The 19,999-nt window shown below is 37.0% G+C and overlaps 1 protein-coding gene across 4 annotated transcripts in view; it reads right to left on the reverse strand.

The window, feature by feature from the left end:
- Nucleotides 1–5,933: 5,933 nt before the first annotated feature.
- Nucleotides 5,934–19,999, reverse strand: part of DECR1 (2,4-dienoyl-CoA reductase 1) — a 41,185-nt gene continuing 27,119 nt past the window's right edge. For all 4 annotated transcript variants that reach the window (XM_047726240.1, XM_047726243.1, XM_047726242.1 and 1 more), the window contains exons 6-10: nucleotides 12,286–12,385; nucleotides 9,932–10,004; nucleotides 7,594–7,740; nucleotides 7,031–7,093; nucleotides 5,934–6,931 (exon numbers count right to left, since the gene is read on the reverse strand). In XM_047726240.1, the coding sequence (XP_047582196.1) occupies nucleotides 6,872–6,931; nucleotides 7,031–7,093; nucleotides 7,594–7,740; nucleotides 9,932–10,004; nucleotides 12,286–12,385 (443 nt within the window). In that variant the 3' untranslated portion in view covers nucleotides 5,934–6,871. The remainder of the gene's footprint in view (nucleotides 6,932–7,030; nucleotides 7,094–7,593; nucleotides 7,741–9,931; nucleotides 10,005–12,285; nucleotides 12,386–19,999) is intronic.

The following is a 19,999-nucleotide window of genomic DNA, read 5'->3' on the forward strand; positions in this document are numbered from 1 at the left end:
CATAGCACCCTGATTGTTGAATGTTATATCATCAATAACTTTGTGTATTCTGTGAATTCTATATATTTCGTATTGTGATCAGCATTCAAGATAGCTCCATTTCTATCCGCAAATAGTTTCAAATGAGTTAAAAATAACATCTGAGGAGAAATACTAATGTAATCATTTAACCTATTTAGCAAGGGAGATTCTATGGTCTTTGGACCTACATCCAAGTCAGTTTCATAGATCTGTAGCTAGAACATCCTGTTACTGGTTACACTTGACATGTAATGGGTGGTAATTTGACGCTTTGATTGTGAAGCAAAGAGCTAAGAGACACGTGTCTGTATGAAATTTATAAAGTTACTGCCAAAGAGTTAATGGCTGTGGGTCAGTTTAAATGTCCCCAACTCTATAAATTCAGCGCTACTTTTCTCAATTCATAGAAATCACAAACAAAATAAAAGTGAAGTATCTCTTTCCCCCAAGGATGAACAGAAAAGAAACTTGCCAAAAAATAAAATTTAACAAATGATGTGTTAGATTGGCTTTGCTTCTAGTGTGTACATGGAAGCACTGACCTTAGGTTGAATTTAACAACTAAGAATAAATAAAGAGGAAAATAACTTTAATCTCTTGTATTTTTGTTTCTACCTCAAAAAAGTCAGTTGACATGTAATTGGTAATCAATCCAGGTGAAAATGTAGGATGCTCAAGTTATTATGGCCTAAGAAATCGAAATAAATGTCAGTCTGCCTGATTCAGTGGATTACTGGATGCCTTAAAGGAGCCTCTGACATCAAGATTTACAAAGAAATCTCAAAAAATCCAAGTATTTGGGAGTCCTTTGCCCAACTGACATGATCAAATAGTTCTTGGTGAAAGATTTCCTTGACAGAAATAGGAGGGATATACAGATTTCCTACAGTCATCTGTTCATTACAGATGAAATGGCTATTCATTATGAAGTGTACACCAAAATAAAGAGCAGGTACACCAAAATAAGTAGCACCGAGAAAGAAAGAAAAACAACAGCCACAGGAAGTCTGATAGGAGTATAATCTGGGGGGACTCCCTAGAAAGCTAATAACAATAATAATAGTCATGAATCCAGCACCCAGCCTGTTATGGTGAACTTTAACACCTGAGCACTGTCAGGGAAAGAAATTCTTATAACTCAGCTAAATCAGTCACCCTTACCTGTAAGTGACAGGCCTGCCTCCTGGAGCAGAAAACAGAAGAGTGGAAAACGACTCTGACAGGACAAATGTAAGATAGCTCATACGCATCTATCTCATATCACAGACAAAATTCATTCCAGGTGTTTTATCAATCCAAATGCAAAAGGTACACAGACAACAACCTCTTAGGGTATCTTCCACTCCTCATGCATAGGAGGATTCCTTAACAACCAATAATGAAAAAAACATTGAAAAATTGGATTCCTTAACAACTAATTTTGAAAAAAACAGATTGGAAAAACTTAAGAACTCTACTCCCAAAAAAGTCACTACTAAGAACGTGAAAAAATCAAACATGAGAGTGTGAGAAGATATTTGGGTTGGCTCAAAATCTTGGGAGTTTTCCAGGTGAAATCTGAAATTTTTCACCATAGCTAGAGGGCAATGAGAGACTGAAGAACCAGGCCACTCCAAATTACAGGTACCAGATTAATAAGCAAGGAAACTTACTTAGGAGGTTGGTCCTGGGCAGCTCCACAACCAGTAAATGCCCACACCATCCACCCGAATCTTAAAGCTTATACAGAGGCCTTAACCAGCTTCAGTCATGTAGTATGTGGTCCAGGTGGTTTCAACAAGGCATTGCCTTCTCCAGGCTGCGTCCTTGAAAACCGCTCCAGCCTGAAACCGAGGAGGACACGTGGAACCAACATTCCAAGGACGGGATGGGTGAGAAACCTCTGATTGCAGGTGCAGCTCTTGGGTCAACCAGTGGTCATGTCCTCTTGATGACCTCCCGCATCAATTTGTAACACATAATTGACAAAGGTACATATCCAGAAATATATAAACATTACTCTAAAAATAAATCTTAAAAAGCATAACCCAAAAGATGTGTGAGAAATTTAAACAGACATTTTACAAATAAAAAAAAGACCTCTAAATAGCCAAAATAAATAAAAGCAATCAACTTTATTAGTACTCAGGAGAAATACAAATTAAAACAAATGGGATACTGCTATGCACTCATCAGAAAAGTTCAAGAGATTTTGAATGCTAAGTATTGGTGAGGTTGTAGCACAGTGGAAATTCTTACTGCTGGGTAGAAAGTTAAATCGAGATAATTCTGGAAAGGTCTTTGGCAGTATCTACCAAATTTGAATATATACAGACACCTTATAACCCAGCAATTTCACTTTTAGGTTTTATCAACCCGACAGAGAAAGGTCTGTATAGTCACCAAAAGAAGGTTTACAGTTGCATCTAGCATCATATTTGGCATAGCTGCAAACTAGAAACCCAAATGTCCTCCAAGAGCCAAACTAATATATAAACTGTTGTATATTCATGCAATGGAATGTTATATAGCAAGGAGAATACATCAACAATTGTCACACAGGTAAAAACCAGAAACGGAAGAATACTTAGTGTGTGATTCTACATAGATAAACAAAAGTAGCTTAGCTCTTTTGTTAGAAGTCAAGATAGTGACGAGTTTCATAAAAGGAAAGTCCGGCTTCTGGATTCCTGGTGATGTTTTGTTTTTTACCCAGGTAGTGGTTACACAAGTGTATCCATTTTGTGATAATTCATGATTTGTGTGCATTAAGAAATCCTACATCAAATAAAAGGTTTAAAAAAACAATGGTGTGTGAGCAGGAATTTAGGGAGGCCTCTTTGAAGAAGCCAGCCCCCCAAAATCAGGAAAAGCACATTCCTAGGACAAATAAGCACCTAGTGCAAAGGGTTCTAGGTCAAACAACCCCAAGGAATGGAAAGAAAGCTGCTGCGGCAGAGAGTGGGTTCAGGGGAGAGTGTGTTTGAGGCAGAGCAGGCAGCTCCTCCACTGCCAAGGTAAATTGAGATTTTATAATTAAGTGCCATTTATTCTGTCTTCAAACATAAGGATTATTTTACCTCACAGTCAAGAAATTTAAGATGTCAGAAGAAATTCAAATTAAAGAGATTCAAGTTGAGAATGAAGTTAGGAAAGCCTAATAGTTTTATGTCCAATAAACAAAATAACAAAATTGATCAAGAACAAAAGAAAATAAGCTTTTCCCCTCAAAAGCCTTTGGAAGAGAACTATATCTCATCGACATCCTGTTACTGCCTCTTGGCTTTAAATTATGATCCCAATAAATAGTCAAATTGGGAAGGAAATGACCTTGACTAATTGAGTGACCTAAGGCAAGTTCATAACTTCCCTGAACTCTCAGTGTCCTCGATTATAAAATGAAGGGGTTAAGACATATCTTCTAAGATTTCCCAGCTCCAAAATTCCATTATTCAAAGTCACTTAAATTCTTGCTGCTTTAGTTTTTGCCACAAGAACAATGTAACAACAGCTGTTACTCCATACTTGAAACATTTCCTGAAGGGGTTTTCATATATGGATTGTAAGGTTGGTGATATTGCTACCAATAGCCCTCCCTTTAACTTACTGAATATTAACTTTGCCAGTATTGGAAGCAAGACCCTTCAAAATGGCACTAAATGGAATGGCAAAGTGATAATTCTTAAGGTGAAACACTGATATGGTTACAGCCCCAAGGTGGTAGGTCATTATATATAGTAACTATTCATCAATAATGTCTCTTTCAGACTTCCTAAAAATTTCAATTAATTGATATTCCCATAATTTCTCTTTTCTGGCCTTCTCTTCCATGTTTACAATCTTTTCTTCCTCATTCAACATTGGTAATAGACGATAATAATGATGGGGCCCCTCAGTAGCTCAGTTGGTTGGGCGACAGCCTTTGGCTCAGGTCATGATCCTCGAGTCCCAGGATCGAGTCCCTGCTCGATCCCCTGCTCAATTGGGCTCCCTGCTCAGCAGGGAGTCTGCTTCTCACCCTGACCCTCCACTTCTCATGCTTTCTCTCTCTCTCTCTCAAATAAATAAAATCTTAAAAACAAAAACAATGAGGGGCACCTGGGTCGTGCAGTTGGTTAAGCATTCCACTGTTGGTTTCAGCTCAGGTCCTGATCACAGGGCCCTAGGATCTAGTCCTGCATCCACCTCCACGCTCAGCACAGAAGTCTGCTAAAGTTTCTCTCTCTTTCCCTCCCTCTGTCTCTGCCCCTCACCCTTGCACTCTCTCTCTTAAAAAAAATAAAGCTTTAAATATATATATATACATAGACATATATATATGCACAAAATTATATATTATCGTATATAATATGTATTATCTATATTATATATAAAAATAATGATGCAAACTCTAATAATAGAAGAAAAATGTGTTTAAAAACTTAGACAAATTTTTTTACAAGACCCAATTAAGACACCAATAGGTAAAAAAAGCAAACAGGAAGTTCACAAGTATAGAAAAGTATTCTAGAGCCCCAGTAAATAAACACATGCTTGAAGAGAAGCTATCATTTTTTACTTATGAAATTAGTAAATAGTTTGAAAATGAGAATACTCCATGCTGGTAGCTATTTGTTGAAACTGACACAATCACACACAGCTTAGGGTGTTCTAAACCCATACAAATCTTAGGAATAACAATTTGAAACTCTGTTTCAGGGGTCTTTAAAAGCTTCATAACCTTTGATTAATAATATTACTTCCAGAAATCTGTCACAAGGAGAAAATTCCAAATTCTAAAAGGTTTCACACCCAAAGATGTTCATCACAGTTTTTTAATATATTATACTGAAAATAAAAACCTAATTCTGAGAATAATTAAGTAAAGTATGATATATGTAAACCATGAAATACAAAAAAATATTGATGAAAAACACAGTATCTGATTTGTCATACAATCTAAACTGTTTTAAAAAAGAGGAAAGTTGAAAAAACACTGGGAAAAATATAAAGTTATAAAAAATATAAACATTGAATATTAATTGAACCAAAATTAAGGATATGGTTTTATGGGTAGATTTAGTAGAGGGAAAGAGTATATTCTGGGGAACAAAAAAAACAGAAATGAACTCAAAAAAGCTGAAAAGCCTACTATATGGAAAGTGAGCTCAGAGAATTAAGGTGATGCTCTTTCTGTGCAAATTATATAAACAAATTACCTTCATAAAGTATAAAATTAAATAAAAAAGCCAAAGACTGAAAATAAATATACCAAAGTATTAACAGAAACATCTTTAGGAAGTTAGTCTTAAATGTTTTCTACTCAATTCTCAAGTTTTCTATAATAACCAAGTCTTAAAGTGAAGGGATAGAATGACAGAAAGGCCCACCTTTCATTTGTGCATTTTACATTTTACAGTGTTTTCACTTTTTCACCTCCCTTATTCCTCATGAGAACCCCAGGAAGCAGATATTAAAATCCTGAATTTTATAAGGAGGAAAATTAAAAAGCAATGAAACTTATACAAGCGCATTTATATACTTACTGGCATCTTTTTTTCCCCTACACTATAAGAGGTATTAATAATTTGAAAAAGAAGATGTAGGCAGACAAGAAGAAAATGAGGGTTAGTATTAAGGATAAAATGCAGAATGTGCCTGCACTGTGAGAGTGTGAAGAAAAAAGCTCAGTATGATTGAGAATGTCAAGGCCACTTATTCCAAATCTACAATGTTACCCATTTATGTACACAATTTAATATAAATTGTGTACACAATTAACTGTGAATTGTGGTAAGTGTTTCTATGTGGGACTTAGAGCATATATATTCAAACAGGAAAACTAGATTCCTTGGCCGATCGATTCAGAGTAGCTAAGATGGAAGTTAGTTCCTTCTCTTGGTAATTTGAGCAATGGAGACAGTCAGTTTATAGAGATCATGTTTACGAGTAAATCCTTTGAAAGCAAAATAGACTTTTTTTATTATAAGCTCAAAATTACAGCTATATACATTTGAGACTGTGGGTTTATCATTTGATTCACAGGATGACAAATTAGTCAAACCACTTATGAAATGAAATGAAATGAAATGACACACAAAAATATTTTATAAGCTTGTTCATCGTTTCTACCTAGCAAAATCTAGTTGTCTTTTAAAGCTGAGATGGAATGCTATCTCCTAGGTGTCATTTTCTCTGCATTTTGGAGACAGAATGAATTACTTCCTCCTCCATACTTTTACACTGCTGGAATAATATTTATCACATTGCATCCACAAATAATTATTTATAGGTCTCTATACCCTTCTAGATAATGTTTCAAGAAGGCAAAGGCTGTAGATGGTTCATGTTGTACCCTCAGTACCAAATAAAATGGCGGACTATAAGACAGGTCCTGGAAAAAGTTTGTTTGAATTAATATTGAGCTATCTAAAGAAGATAATTCACAAGTCCAGTGAAAAGGAAATCTAATGGAAAGGCAGAGTCCAATATATCAGAGTCCATTAAATTTACTGTATACCATCACTTTCTTTTTTTAAGGCCCCATCATCACAGGCATTGTTTAATGCATAACTCAAATGCTACTTCAACCATTAAGATTCTCCTGATTTTTCCAGGCTATAATATCTGTTTCTTTCACTGCACTTCCAAGCATTTTACCTCTACCATAGCCTTCTCTTACTTGTCTTTTTTTTAATTATTAAAAAAAATTCTGAAGGGAAAATATCCCATCTTACATATCTGTTAATGTACAATATCTACCTACCACTGGCCTGGCACATGATATACACTCAGTCCTGATTTGTTGATTCACAATTTATTAGACTTAAAAATAATTCAAAATATAAACTATAGCATTTCCCTCATAACCGAGATGAAGGCAAGAGTGGTCTTAGGAGCCTTTTGTCTTCCTGATGAGTCCTTCTATTGTGTCCCACTCCTCGTTGGTAACCTAACACAAACAGAAAAAGGCAATTTTATGTGATTCTTGCATATTTTTAAAGCTTGGTATCTTAGCTGCTAATATATTATATTCACAAAATGGCATTACCTTTCTCAGACTGTTGAATTCCCCTGAAATAAATACTTCCTCTCCACCATCAAATCTAATGACCTGAAAAAAAAAAAAAAATAATAACAAAAACTCTGAAACTAACTCCTTTTGAAAGTTTCTGAGTTAGCCATTTTCCCATCTTAACTGGATGTAACATCTCCTTGGCGCTTTCAATCAAAACCCAAAGTCTGAAGACAAAAGTCATGATTAAACCCAATCTGATTTACTAATTTTAGAACCTCTTTCCCCCATCTCAACAATTTCAAATTCTACCCAATATTAAAGATCACCTTAAAGGCATGTCTACCAGAGTAACTGGCATTTAATAAAATTAATTTATCAATGAACAAACTCCATAGGCTAAACATCTATATTAATATTTTAACATTATTTACAGCTAAATAAATATTTTCTTTTTAACTTAATTTTATTTTTTCAGTGTTCCAAGATTCACTGTTTTTAAGTCATATTTATATTCAATATTGTCAGAAATGGTTCCACAATATGCCCTCCCACCCCAAATCCACCACCCCAAAAAGTCAAGAGAAAACAATACTTACTGCCCCATTAATCCAAGAAGCATAATCACTGCAAAGGTAAGCAGCAAGATTTGCAAGTTCTTCCACAGTTCCTAGCCGGCCACAAGGAATTCTAGCAATCATTTCCTTCTCAAATGTTCCCATTGGGTCAAGACGACTAAAGGCACCCTTAGAAATTGAGAAAATTGCATTAAAAAGAATTTAAGAAACTAGTTTGCACAAAATGGAATATTACTATGGCAGCCTGTTTATACCTCAGGCCTTGTAAACAACAAAGAATTTTGTCAAATTCTTCCAAAGTCACTTCAGCTCAAAACAGGTCATTTTACCTAATACTGACCTAAAAAAAATCACCAGAAAATATAATCTTTTTACCCCCATCTATAAAGTGAGGAGAAAAACTGTTGTAAGCATCAAATGAGAAAATGTATATGAAAGTACTCTGAAATCTGTACAAGCTTAGTGTGGGGGATGCCATGGTACTATGTTTGAGTGAATAATCACAGAAGAGTGACTCAAGTGGGAAACCTTTAAAAGGAAATTCCTTTTCTTCTTTCTTCTCAAAATAACTGGAAAGGAAGAAAACAAGTATGTAGGAATATTAAACCGAAGTAGCTCCTAGAGGGAAAAAAAAAACGCCTGTAACTAAATTTGCCAACCAATGTCTGCCTTCTACTAATGATGCAAAGGTGCAGACCAAGATGAACTATGCATGGGCACTGATTTTTTTAAAAAAGAAGAAGATTGAATTTCTCTGTATCAGTGCCTGGAAGTCTAGGTGACAGTTTTCTTCAATAAAACCAGTGACAGAGCAAGGTTGCTCTCAGGAGGCTCCTTGTAAGCCCTCTAGCCTTTTTGCCATCCCTGGGCAGGTATAACCCAGCAGAGACAAAGGGCAGCAACAGGTCCCAATTCTGGCTCTGTAGGGATTGCTGTGGAGTTTCTATACTTTGTTTTCTTTTCATCTCTTTAAAGCTACATACTTATTCCTTGTGTACAACTGATACTTCTACTGCTACACTGTAAACTCCTTGATGGCAAATACTCTGTCACAAATGTTTGGTATCTTGCTCAGTACCTTTGCACATAGTAGTCACTCAAATATATTTTAAATAAATAAATAAAATGCAGGTGACCTTTCCTAGGGATTGAGGTCCTAAAAAGAAGCTTCTGTGACTCCAGGTTTCTCTTCAAAGAGTGTTCAGCACAGGGCTGCCCAGAATTATGTGTTTTAATGTATGCTTTTGAGTTATTTTTCCATTAATTGTATTAGATGCTTTATTACTAGAGTGTCAAACATGATAATCAAGTTTCATCCACTCAACTAGTTCTTCTTTCTATTTTCTACCCTTTGAATAACTAAATAAACTATGCAGCCATGTCCATATTGACATTTAGTACCCAGAACTACCTAAAATCCAAAATGCTCCTTAGCACTGTTCTCTAATGTATTTATACAATCAGAACAAGCTATCATACTTCACGTAGGCCTTTGGAGCTACAGGTCAGTTGGGATTGTAAATTCTTGCTTTACACAGAAACAAAGAGTGAAAGTGAAGTTATCTGGGGCAATGGGAGAGAACACAGAACCTGTGGGCCTTCTGGCTGTAACTGCATTAGTGGTCATTGTGAGTCGCAGTGAGTATCTGTAAGCATTTTTTTTTAAATTTTATTTTTTATAAACATATAATATATTTTTATCCCCAGGGGTACAGGTTTGTGAATCGCCAGGTTTACAGACTTCACAGCACTCACCATAGCACATACCCTCCCCAATGTCCATAACCCCACCACCCCCCCTTGTAAGCATTTTTTATTATAGGAGAAATGCCTGCCATCAGAAAGATTTGTAATCAGAGAGACATGGGAGTTATATGACATACATAATGGAGTGTTTACAAATGAAAGGCACAGAAATGAGTCAAAGAAAATGCTACTTATAGAAAGACCAAGCCTCTATGATAACTTTCCAGAACATCTCTTAAAATAAAAATATACTTACATTTCCATGAACTAAAAAAGAGATGTCAATCAAAGTTAAGAGTCCATAAAATATGGTGAGGATTAAGAAATATAGGTTAATATCAGATTACTGAAGCAAATCAGACGAAATAGCAAAATGGATGGCACAAAAGATCCCAGATTAAGATGTTGAAATAGTTCTTATCAAGAAGTTACACAGCTGTTGTATTCCTGCCCACCTCCTCATTTATATTGGATGATGGCAAACCCCTCTTCCCTACCACCAGGGCTCCAAAGTCAGGCATCTCTGACAAGTCCTGCACACAACAGTCAGAATATTCCTATCAATGTTTCATTCCTTAATCATACAGGAGAGAATAGGCAAACTAAAACTTACTTTTGTTTTTATAGGCCCTGGTTGAATCACATTAAATCTCAGTCCATATTTACCCCATTCAGCTGCAAGAGACCTAAAAATTAAAAATATTTTAATATTCTAAAATATCATACTACATATTAAAAATAATAATCCAGACTCACTGCATGGTTTACTATATGCCAGAGACCACAACCCCAACAAGTAGGTACTATTATCATTCCTCATGTTACAGACAAGGAAACTGAGGCACAGAGAGATTAAATCACTTGCTCTGAGTCATATTGCTAGTGAAAACCTCAAGTGGTCTACCTCCAGGTTTGTGCCTTTAATCACTCCACTATAATATCTACCATTTGCATTTTAGTGTTCTTAATCACAATGCTGTACTACCTACTCCTTATATTTAGAACTAAGTCCAATATCAAAATACATTATTAGAGTAAGTATCATAATTCAGCATAAAGAGGTGAGAGAATCATGACCCTCCACCACACTTTCTGAAGTTCAGTGCAACATGTACTACCTATATATAGTACATTGAATTATAATGTTTGCAACATCATGAGTCCTTTTAAGGAAGACATGGATTACATAGTTATAAAATATTAACCACATCCATGTTTAATGAGGCTTTTTTTTTTTAATTTTTTATTTTTTCAGCATAACAGTATTCATTATTTTTGCACCACACCCAGTGCTCCATGCAATCCGTGCCCTCTACAATACCCACCACCTGGTGCCCCCAACCTCCCACCCCCCACCCCTTCAAAATTCTCAGATCGTTTTTCAGAGTCCATAGTCTCTCATGGTTCACCTCCCCTTCCAATTTCCCTCAACTCCCTTCTCCTCTCCATCTCCCCTTGTCCTCCATGCTATTTGTTATGCTCCACAAATAAGTGAAACCATATGATAATTGACTCTCTCTGCTTGACTTATTTCACTCAGCATAATCTCTTAATGAGGCTTTAATACAATTGCTGCACTGCACTCAAAGGGAAATAGGAATCTAACAAAATCTTACTAAATGTCATGAAGCAAAACATAATAATAGCAAACATGGAAACTTGAAGCAATCTGTTTTAAAAGCCTACTTGATAGGTCTAACTTCTACTTTCTAAACTCATTCTACGACTTTATAGTTATATGTACATCTCTGTGTATATATACTGAATCTAGCTTTATTTTTTTTATTTTATTTTTTGAAAGATTTTATTTATTCATTTGACAGAGAGAGATCACAAGTAGGCAGAGAGGCAGGCAGAGAGAGGGGGAAGCAGACTCCCCGCTGAGGAGAGAGCCTGATGCAGGGCTCGATCCCAGGACCCTGGGATCATGACCTGAGCCGAAGGCAGAGGCTTTAACCCACTGAGCCACCCAGGTGCCCCAGAGTCTAGCTTTAAAAAATGACTTAAGGTGGGGCGCCTGGGTGGCTCAGTGGGTTGAGCCGCTGCCTTCGGCTCAGGTCATGATCCCAGGTCCTGGGTTCGAGCCCCACATCGGGCTTTCTGCTCGGCAGGGAGCCTGCTTCCTCCTCTCTCTCTGCCTGCCTCTCTACCTACTTGTGATTTCTCTCTGTCAAATAAATAAATAAAATCTTAAAAAAAAATGACTTAAGGTAATGACTTTTAAAAAATACAATGCAAATGAGGAAGATAAAATCATTGAAAGGAAAGAGGGACAGAAAAAAGAAGGAACCAAGGAAGGAGAAAGGAATCAAAAAATGGATAAGGAAAGATAAAAAAAAAAGCAAAACAAAACAAGAAAGGAGCTAATACCTAAATGTTTTGTGGCATTCTATACAATCACAATAGGTTGGTCACAAATTTGCATCCACACTTTCTGAGAAGCCCTAATCAATTACACACTTTGCAGAGCCCATAAGGGAAAGGCAAGTTAATTTCTCAGGAAAAGCACAATTGTTCTTGATTAAAAAAAAAAAAATCAGAAAAGCATTTCTTTCAAGAAGACTTCTAAAATGAAAAATGTGTAATATAGCAACACAATACTGTGTCCTTGCAATAGATACAAAGAGATAAGTCTTATGAAACTATAAGATATCAATTAATACATTCTGACAAGATCACTTCAAAGGCCAATTCAGCAAAACTCATTCACACTCGACAGGATAGGGGGCAAGTGCTCCAACTACAATCTGCTAATCTATCTTAGTCCACGAGTGCATTTTAGAGAATGGGTGGACTGCACCTCTTTCAGGCAACTCATACATCAAAACTGCTTCTGAGTGATGCTTTTGACAGAATTCATGACCATACCTCCCCTTGGCATGTACTTGTACTGCACTTGCTAAGAAAGTAGCAACTTCAAGTCTTAACAGAATTACGAGCTGATTGGATTAACATAGTAGTACTCACTTGCTCATGGCTTCCACTCCTGCTTTGGCAGAAGCACTTGGTACTACAAAACCTGACCCACTTTCAGCATAGATGGTTGTAATAGAAAGAAATACTGCTCCTGAAATTTGAAAAGGATATAGTAATTAACAATACAGCTAAGTCATTTCACATCAGGAAAACATGATTTAAAAGAATGGGATCTGATTCAAGAGGACATAACAAAAATGTAGCATCTTTTAAACTTCAGTAGCCCTAACTTAATGAGAGAGTAATCTAATGGAATTGCTACATCTTGCTAGTAATCGTGCTGTCATGCAAGATGACCCAGTCTGTGCTTACTTGAAATTCTATGGCAGGTGAGTCAGACGGTGACCCAAAACTCAGAGGCATGGCCATATAGCCCCCTGCATAATCAGCTGGATGGGATTTCCATTAACTAAGCACCCACTTAAATAAGAATAAATCAGGGACACTTGGTTGGCTCAGTTGTTAAACATCTGCCTTGAGCTCAGGTCATGATCCCAGGGTCCTGGGATTGAGCCCCATGTCAGGCTCCCTGTTCAGCAGAAAGCATGCTTCTTCCTCTCCCTCTGTTGCTCCCCTCACTTGTGTTCACTCACTCTCTCTGACAAATAAATAAATAAAAATCTTTTTTAAAAATAAGAACAAATAGAATCAAAACTATATTAGCAAGGACTTGACTTCCAGTCATGATGGACATGCCCTCTCCCTGTAAATAGCAAGAAAACTGGGGGCGCCTGGGTGGCTCAGTGGGTTGGGCCACTGCCTTTGGCTCGGGTCATGATCTCGGGGTCCTGGGATCGAGCCCTGCATCGGGCTCTCTCCTTGGCAGGGAGCCTGCTTCCCCCTCTCTCTCTGCCTGCCTTTCTGCCTACTTATGATCTCTGTCTGTCAAATAAATAAATAAAAAATCTTAAAAAAAAAGAAAAGAAAAAAGAAAACTGTATAAGATACATAATTATATGATACAACTATTTTCAGTACTGTATAGCAAGCAGGGAAAGACAATGACTCCTGAGAGAAGACAAATGGAATGAGCCCTAAGGTCACCCCAGATTTTTGCCTAAAGGTATATATATATACATATATATATATATATATATATATATATACACACACACACTGTATTATATGTATATACTATATATATGTATATACTATACAATATACTATGGTGTATATTACAAATATTCACATTATACACACACACACACACACACACACACACACACACACACACACACACATGAACTGTACACTAAACAGACTATGAAATAAGGAGGAGAAATACAAGTAAAACATGGCATTCTCACTGAGTTGAGGAAACAGATTTCAGAGTTTGGGGAGACTGAGGAAGTTGAAATTTGTGAGGAGAGTTCTCCCAAGGAGGGAAGGACACAGAGACAGAGTTCCATAAATCTGCATAGTATCTCCTCAAGTTTTGGCCAAAATCAAGCTATACATGTTTAGGGAGAGAGTTCATTAGACCAGGCAAAGAATCGTCAGGGAGCTCTATGCAATTCCTAGAGCTCACATGGGAGGGGAGATAAGTGAGTTCTAGGCAGCTTCACTGAACATCCAGGATTTTCAGTGGAGAATTCAGAAAGGCCATGCCTTATTAGGAGAGCTAAATTAGCTAAAAAATAAAGGCTACTCTAGATGTACCCAAATAAAGCTAAAAATGAACACTGAAATGCTCGAGTTGATCTAATGACTTTTGCTAGACACCCTATTTTCCTATTTTACAGATGTTTAATCCTCAACCCAGAGCAGGAAAGTGACTTGGTCAAGGTCAGCAGCTATACAACTAGTAAATAGTAGACTCGATATTCAGGCCCAGATATCTTTATACTATTCTACCTCTGTTGGTTATGGGAACTAAAATTGTTTATTATTTTAGTTTTCATAACTTGGATTGAAACTAGATTTTAGAACATTTGAGTCTTTTGAAACTGGACATAATCTTATATTCTATTATTTTTAATGACAATGTGATTTTTTTAGAAGAAGATTTTATTTTTAGGTAATCTCTACACCCAGCATGGTGCTTGAACTTAAAGGGGACATCAAGAGTCACATGCTCCACCGACTCTGCCTCTAGACTGTGACTTTTAGTGTTTCCTTGTTATTATTTTTTCCTGTTTTGAAGTAATGAAGCCACTTGCAGCTTGCAATCTGTGATGACAGAGTTTGTTTCTCTTACAAAGGCCCCATCACTGGGGGTGGTATGATCCCACACATCCACAAGTCTCTCTGATTGGAAAGGGGCAGCAGAGACCCTTAGAGCATTGTTTTAACCAATCCCCTTCCTCCCTGTCATTGCACTGTAACTGGGACAGAAGAAATAATGGGGATTGTGGAATTTTTGTAAGAGGCAGACAGAAAAGCATAGACAATTAGTGTGGGCATTTAAGAGACACTTGTACATTCTTAGGCTCAAAGTTTGATAAAGTACCTTTCCATGTGGCAGCACTTAGTGTCAATTTGCTAGGTTTCTCTGTGTGTTTTATACAAAAATGGAATTGATAAACCATTTTCTAACAACAACAAAAAAATGACAAGCTATTGGTCCCTTTCTTCATTTACTTGACCTCAATAAATAACAGATTCATTTCTGCTTGTCTGCATTGGGATGTTAGAAATTTGTCATTTCCAAACCTCTTCTATAAGAAGGTATTCTAATTTAAAGAGTTGGCCTTGGGATACCTGGGTGGCTCAGTCAGTTAAGCGTCTGCCTGCGGCTCAGGTCATGATCCCAAGGTCCTGGGATCAAATCCTGCATCAGGCTCCTTGCTTAGTGGGGAGCCCTCTTCTCCCTCTGCCTGCTACTCCCCCTGCTTGTGCTCTTTCTTTCTCTCTGACAAATAAATAAAATCTTTAAAAAATAAAAACATTAAAAATTAAAGAATTGGCCTTTCTGCAAAAAGAAAAATATATTAATAACTAACCCTGGGAATCTGAGAATTTTTTATTTTCGAGTTTTTAGCACCACTGTTAATTTTTTTTTTTTTTTTTTAAGAATTACTCATTTATTTTAGAGAGTGTGCATGAGTGGGGTAGGGGCAGAAGCAGAGAGAGAGAAATGCTCAAGCAAACTCCACACTGAGCATGGAGCCCGACATGGGGATTTGTCCCAGGATCATGACCTGAGCCAAAATCAAGAGTCAGAGAGTTAACCAGTTGAGACACCCAGGCACTCCACCACTGTTCATTCTTTAAAGTCCAGCTGTATTGTTCTACTCTGCAGCATTAACCCAATTAGGATAGTACAGTAGAATTTTACCACCTCCTTACACTTAAGGGCAGTGCTGTCTCATTCTAAGCAGTGGGCAACCCAGCTCTTCAAGGCTGCGAAAATAAAACCTAAAGGGAGAAAGAAGAGGACAGTATCTTTCATCTCCAGTTTCTCAATTATCTAAAATGATTTAATTCTTCCTCTCCCACACCTGAATAAAATTTGTTAAATCTGAATCAGAAGTTAGAGCACTTTCTACGGCAGCATTTGCTTTATGTAAGTAAATATCACTTTTTAAAGTAGCTTTTATGGTTTTGCTCTAAGGGTGACGCAGTTAGCATCTGCTGTCAATGTTCTGTAATTGTGTATATGGTTGTTCTATATCCCTCCTTTTCCACAGAGTGTTTTGGAAGCAAAGTATTTTCAGAACTCTGAAAGAGGAAGAGTTTGATATACAAAAGGAGTTACCATAATGATTAACCATTCTTATTTCTCATACTCTCAGAATGGCACTCCTGCCCCCCTTTTTTACCCCTCATGTTGGCCAGGATATGCTGAGTTTTGTTACTACTTTGGAAAATGCAGAGGGGAAGAGAGACTAAATATTTTTGGAGGAGGAATAAAATGTCTCTGAATATTCTTCAAATTATTTTTATTATCTTTCAAACTTGTATCCTTAAAATTTCTTAAAGTATGTACTGCTTTATAAAATATATAGTTTCATCCTTTTGCAAATATTAAACTTATAATATTTTTTAATGTAGGAGCTAAATAAGAAATAGAAAATTACTGATTTCTTGGCAGCTAAAGATTATTATTTTAAACTTTCATTTATTCATTCAATTTACTGAGAACTTATTATGTCCCAAGCATTGTTGATTATTGTAAGTTTGGTGTCTTTTTTAATATAGCTTTATACAGTGAGTTATTTTCAAAAGCAGCTTAGAAAACAAAAAATTTAAATATTTACTGATACATTTACTGTTTCTGACAGCCATCATTCCATCTGAATATTTGAGTTTCTATGTAGTTCTATTTAGAACATTTTTCAATATTTCTTGTAGACACATCTGCTGCCATTGAATTCTTGCAGCTTTTGTTTGTCAGAAAATACTGCTTTTATTTTTGAGAATATTTTGCTGTGTACTGAACTCAGGGCTAATAGGTTTTTGTTTTTTTCCTCTTTCAGCACCTTCAAGATGCTATTTTACTGTTCTCTAACTAACATTGTTTTCTGACGATGTCAGTGAATATTTTTATTAACTGTTTCCCTTATTTACGTTGTTCTCTGTTTCCTCTGATTGCTATTAAGATTTTCTCTTTTGGGTGCCTGGCTAGCTCAGTTGGTAGAACAGGTGATTCTTGATCTCAGGCTTATAATTTCAAGCCCCACTTTGGGTGTAGAGATTACTTAAAATAACACGTTGTTGAAAAAAGAAATTTTCTCTATTTATCATTGGTTTTGAGTGACTGATTATGATATGCCCTGATATGGTTTTCTTTGTATTTATCCTGCTTAGGATTTGTTTAGCACCCTGGATTTATAGATTGTAGTCTTTGCCAAATATGGAAAATTTTCAGTCTTTTTTTCTCCAACTGATTTTTCTGCCCCTTCCGTCTTTATGTTATCTTCATAATACATCAAAGTAAGATATATATGGTTGCTACAAGAAATTTTAACAAATGAAGTTTAAATGTTCCATCAAACTAGCAAGATAACTCTAGCAAACAGTAATTTTAAAAAGGATATTAACATTACCCTAATAAAGTCCAACTGATGACCAGAAATGTTTTTAAACATTCTTTAAATGTCCCCACTAGTCTAAGGAAGGCATGGACACAATACACAGAAAGATACTCATATGGTCCTACTATACTTTAAAATCTAAACAGCATTTAACTTGCACTCATCCTACTGAAAGATAAGAAAGCCATATTCTACTCCTGCTCTACGATTCCTTGCTTGTCAAGCAAGGAGCACTGCTTCCATACTACTTGATTTTGTCAAAATGACTGGTCATCGTCTCTTCTAGTAGTGAGGCTGACAGACATAACTGAAAAGTGTTAAATATGCCCTCAACTCCTCTTGTTTTTGTGGGTCTCAAAAATGTTTCATTTCATAAACAAAACATCCCCTTTCTGTTTAGTAATGACTTAGGAATTCGTGGAGAGAGGACTGGAGACAGGGCTGAAAGGGTTTGCACATGGGATATGAGTCGTGTATCTTGTTCGGTAAAAGCATTTCCAATCTTGATGGATTGGACAAGAAGAGTTACAACAGGGAGTAATAACAACATGTAGCATGTGTATTTTGAAATGCTAAGGTGTCTGTAATGGCCTTTGAAAGGGCTTCTTTCATTGAGTTGTGGAACTACAACTGGGCATGAAGATTCCGTGTGGCTTGGAGATAAACAGCCAAACGGGGTGGTTATGGAAGGGATGAGATTGGACAGGCTGAGGGCACTGGATGATGGAGAGGGAAGGAAAAGGAACTGGCCAAGGACAGTATCAATGGCTTAGAAATAAAAATATTTTAAAATTTATTTCTGTGTTTACAGTTCACACACTAGTCTAGGACAGCAAGATCATTAAAAACCTTGGGTTTTCTGACCATTTATTAAAACTTAGCATATGAAAGGCAAAAAGTATTTTACCTAGTTCAACGTATTCTACTATTCCTCCTATCTATTGACCAAAAGGATGCTCTCTTTTCTTATTCTTTCTTCAGTTAGTGAATTGGTTCAATTTATTCTTCCTCTACACAAGGCTGCTTACCAGGAATTACCTCAGGAATACTTCCAATGACATCCATCTAACCACAATTTCCTTTGGACACATTTCTTAGTTACTTTCCTCTTTCCCATCATTTTATATGATTAATCTGCCTAAACAGTGACCTTTCACTCCCTCCTTTTCCCCCATAAAGGCTTCACATGGTTCAAGCTGTCCTGGACTGCTTCTGACTATTCCCAACGCTTAGACACCCACCAAATTCTTCATATTATCTAGGCTACCATATGTTTATTCACATGCATGAAGAAGCACATGCGCATTTGCAAGGCAATTTATATTTTTCATGAAGCTTCTGTAGCTATCAGTTTGTTTTATTACTAAACCTTGGAGAAGTAATTAATTATGCAATCTGTTTTACAGATGAGAAAGCTGAATAAAGGTAAAAATATCATAACTCCCGGGACGCCTGGGTGGCTCAGTTGGTTGGACAACTGCCTTCGGCTCAGGTCATGATCCCGGAATCCCGGGATCGAGTCCCACATCAGGCTCCCAGCTCCACGGGGAGTCTGCTTCTCCCTCTGACCTTCTCCTAGCTCATGCTCTCTCTCACTGTCTCTCTCTCAAATAAATAAATAAAATCTTTAAGAAAAAAAAAATATCATAACTCCCTAAGTGTCCAAGTATCAGAGTAAACTAGATGACTATGACTTAAACTGAACTACAGTTCTTCTTTTTTCTCAGTAGACTTTAAAAATATGTCAATTGTAGGGGCACCTGGGTGACTCAGTCAGTTAAGCATCTGACTCTCAATGTTGGCTCGGGTCATTACCTCAGGTTCCTGAGACTGAGCCCTATGTAGGGCTCCCAGCTGAGCATGATTCTCTCTCTCCCTTTCCTTCCACCTGCCCTTCCCCACCCCCCACAGCTTGTGTGCGCTATCTCTTTAAAAAAAAAAAAAGTCAATTGTCAATTTTGACAATGATAGTTGATGCTTATTAGGTATTTAACAAACCACAGTTTCTTAACTGTAGAACTGAGAATTTAAAACATCTACCTCATATATTAAAAAAAGACTAACTCTGAGCCACCTGTAACTATACAGGAATAAGGTAAGTCATATCTTAGAGTAATTGCAAACATTAAGTGAGTTGATAAATCCTTAGCATTTAGAACAAAACCCGACACAGAATAAGCACTCAATAAATGTTTGGTGTTTAAAAAAAGGAAGGAGGGGCGCCTGGGTGGCTCAGTGGGTTGAGCCGCTGCCTTCGGCTCAGGTCATGATCTCGGAGTCCTGGGATCGAGCCCCGCATCGGGCTCTCTGCTCTCTTGGGGAGCCTGCTTCCTCCTCTCTCTCTGCCTGCCTCTCTGCCTGCTTGTGATCTCTCTGTCAAATAAAAAAAAAAAAAAAAAAAGGAAGGAAAGATGGAAGGAGGAAAGGTGGGGGGAAAGAGAGAGGAAGAAAATTAAAACATTTCCTTATAAATAATGTTTTGTTTTTTGCTTGTTCAGTATTCTAACACCTGTTGGGTCATCTATCTTTTTTTTTTTTTTAAGATTTTATTTATTTATTTGACAGACAGAGATCACAAGTAGGCAGAGAGGCAGGCAGAGAGAGAGGAGGAAGCAGGCTCCCCACTGAGCAGAGAGCCCGATGCGGGGCTCGATTCCAGGACCCTGGGATCATGACCTGAGCCGAAGGCAGAGGCTTTAACCCACTGAGCCACCCAGGCGCCCCTGGGT

The sequence above is a fragment of the Lutra lutra genome, chromosome 4 (genome assembly GCF_902655055.1).
Source record: "Lutra lutra chromosome 4, mLutLut1.2, whole genome shotgun sequence".
NCBI classification, from domain to species: Eukaryota; Metazoa; Chordata; class Mammalia; order Carnivora; family Mustelidae; genus Lutra; species Lutra lutra.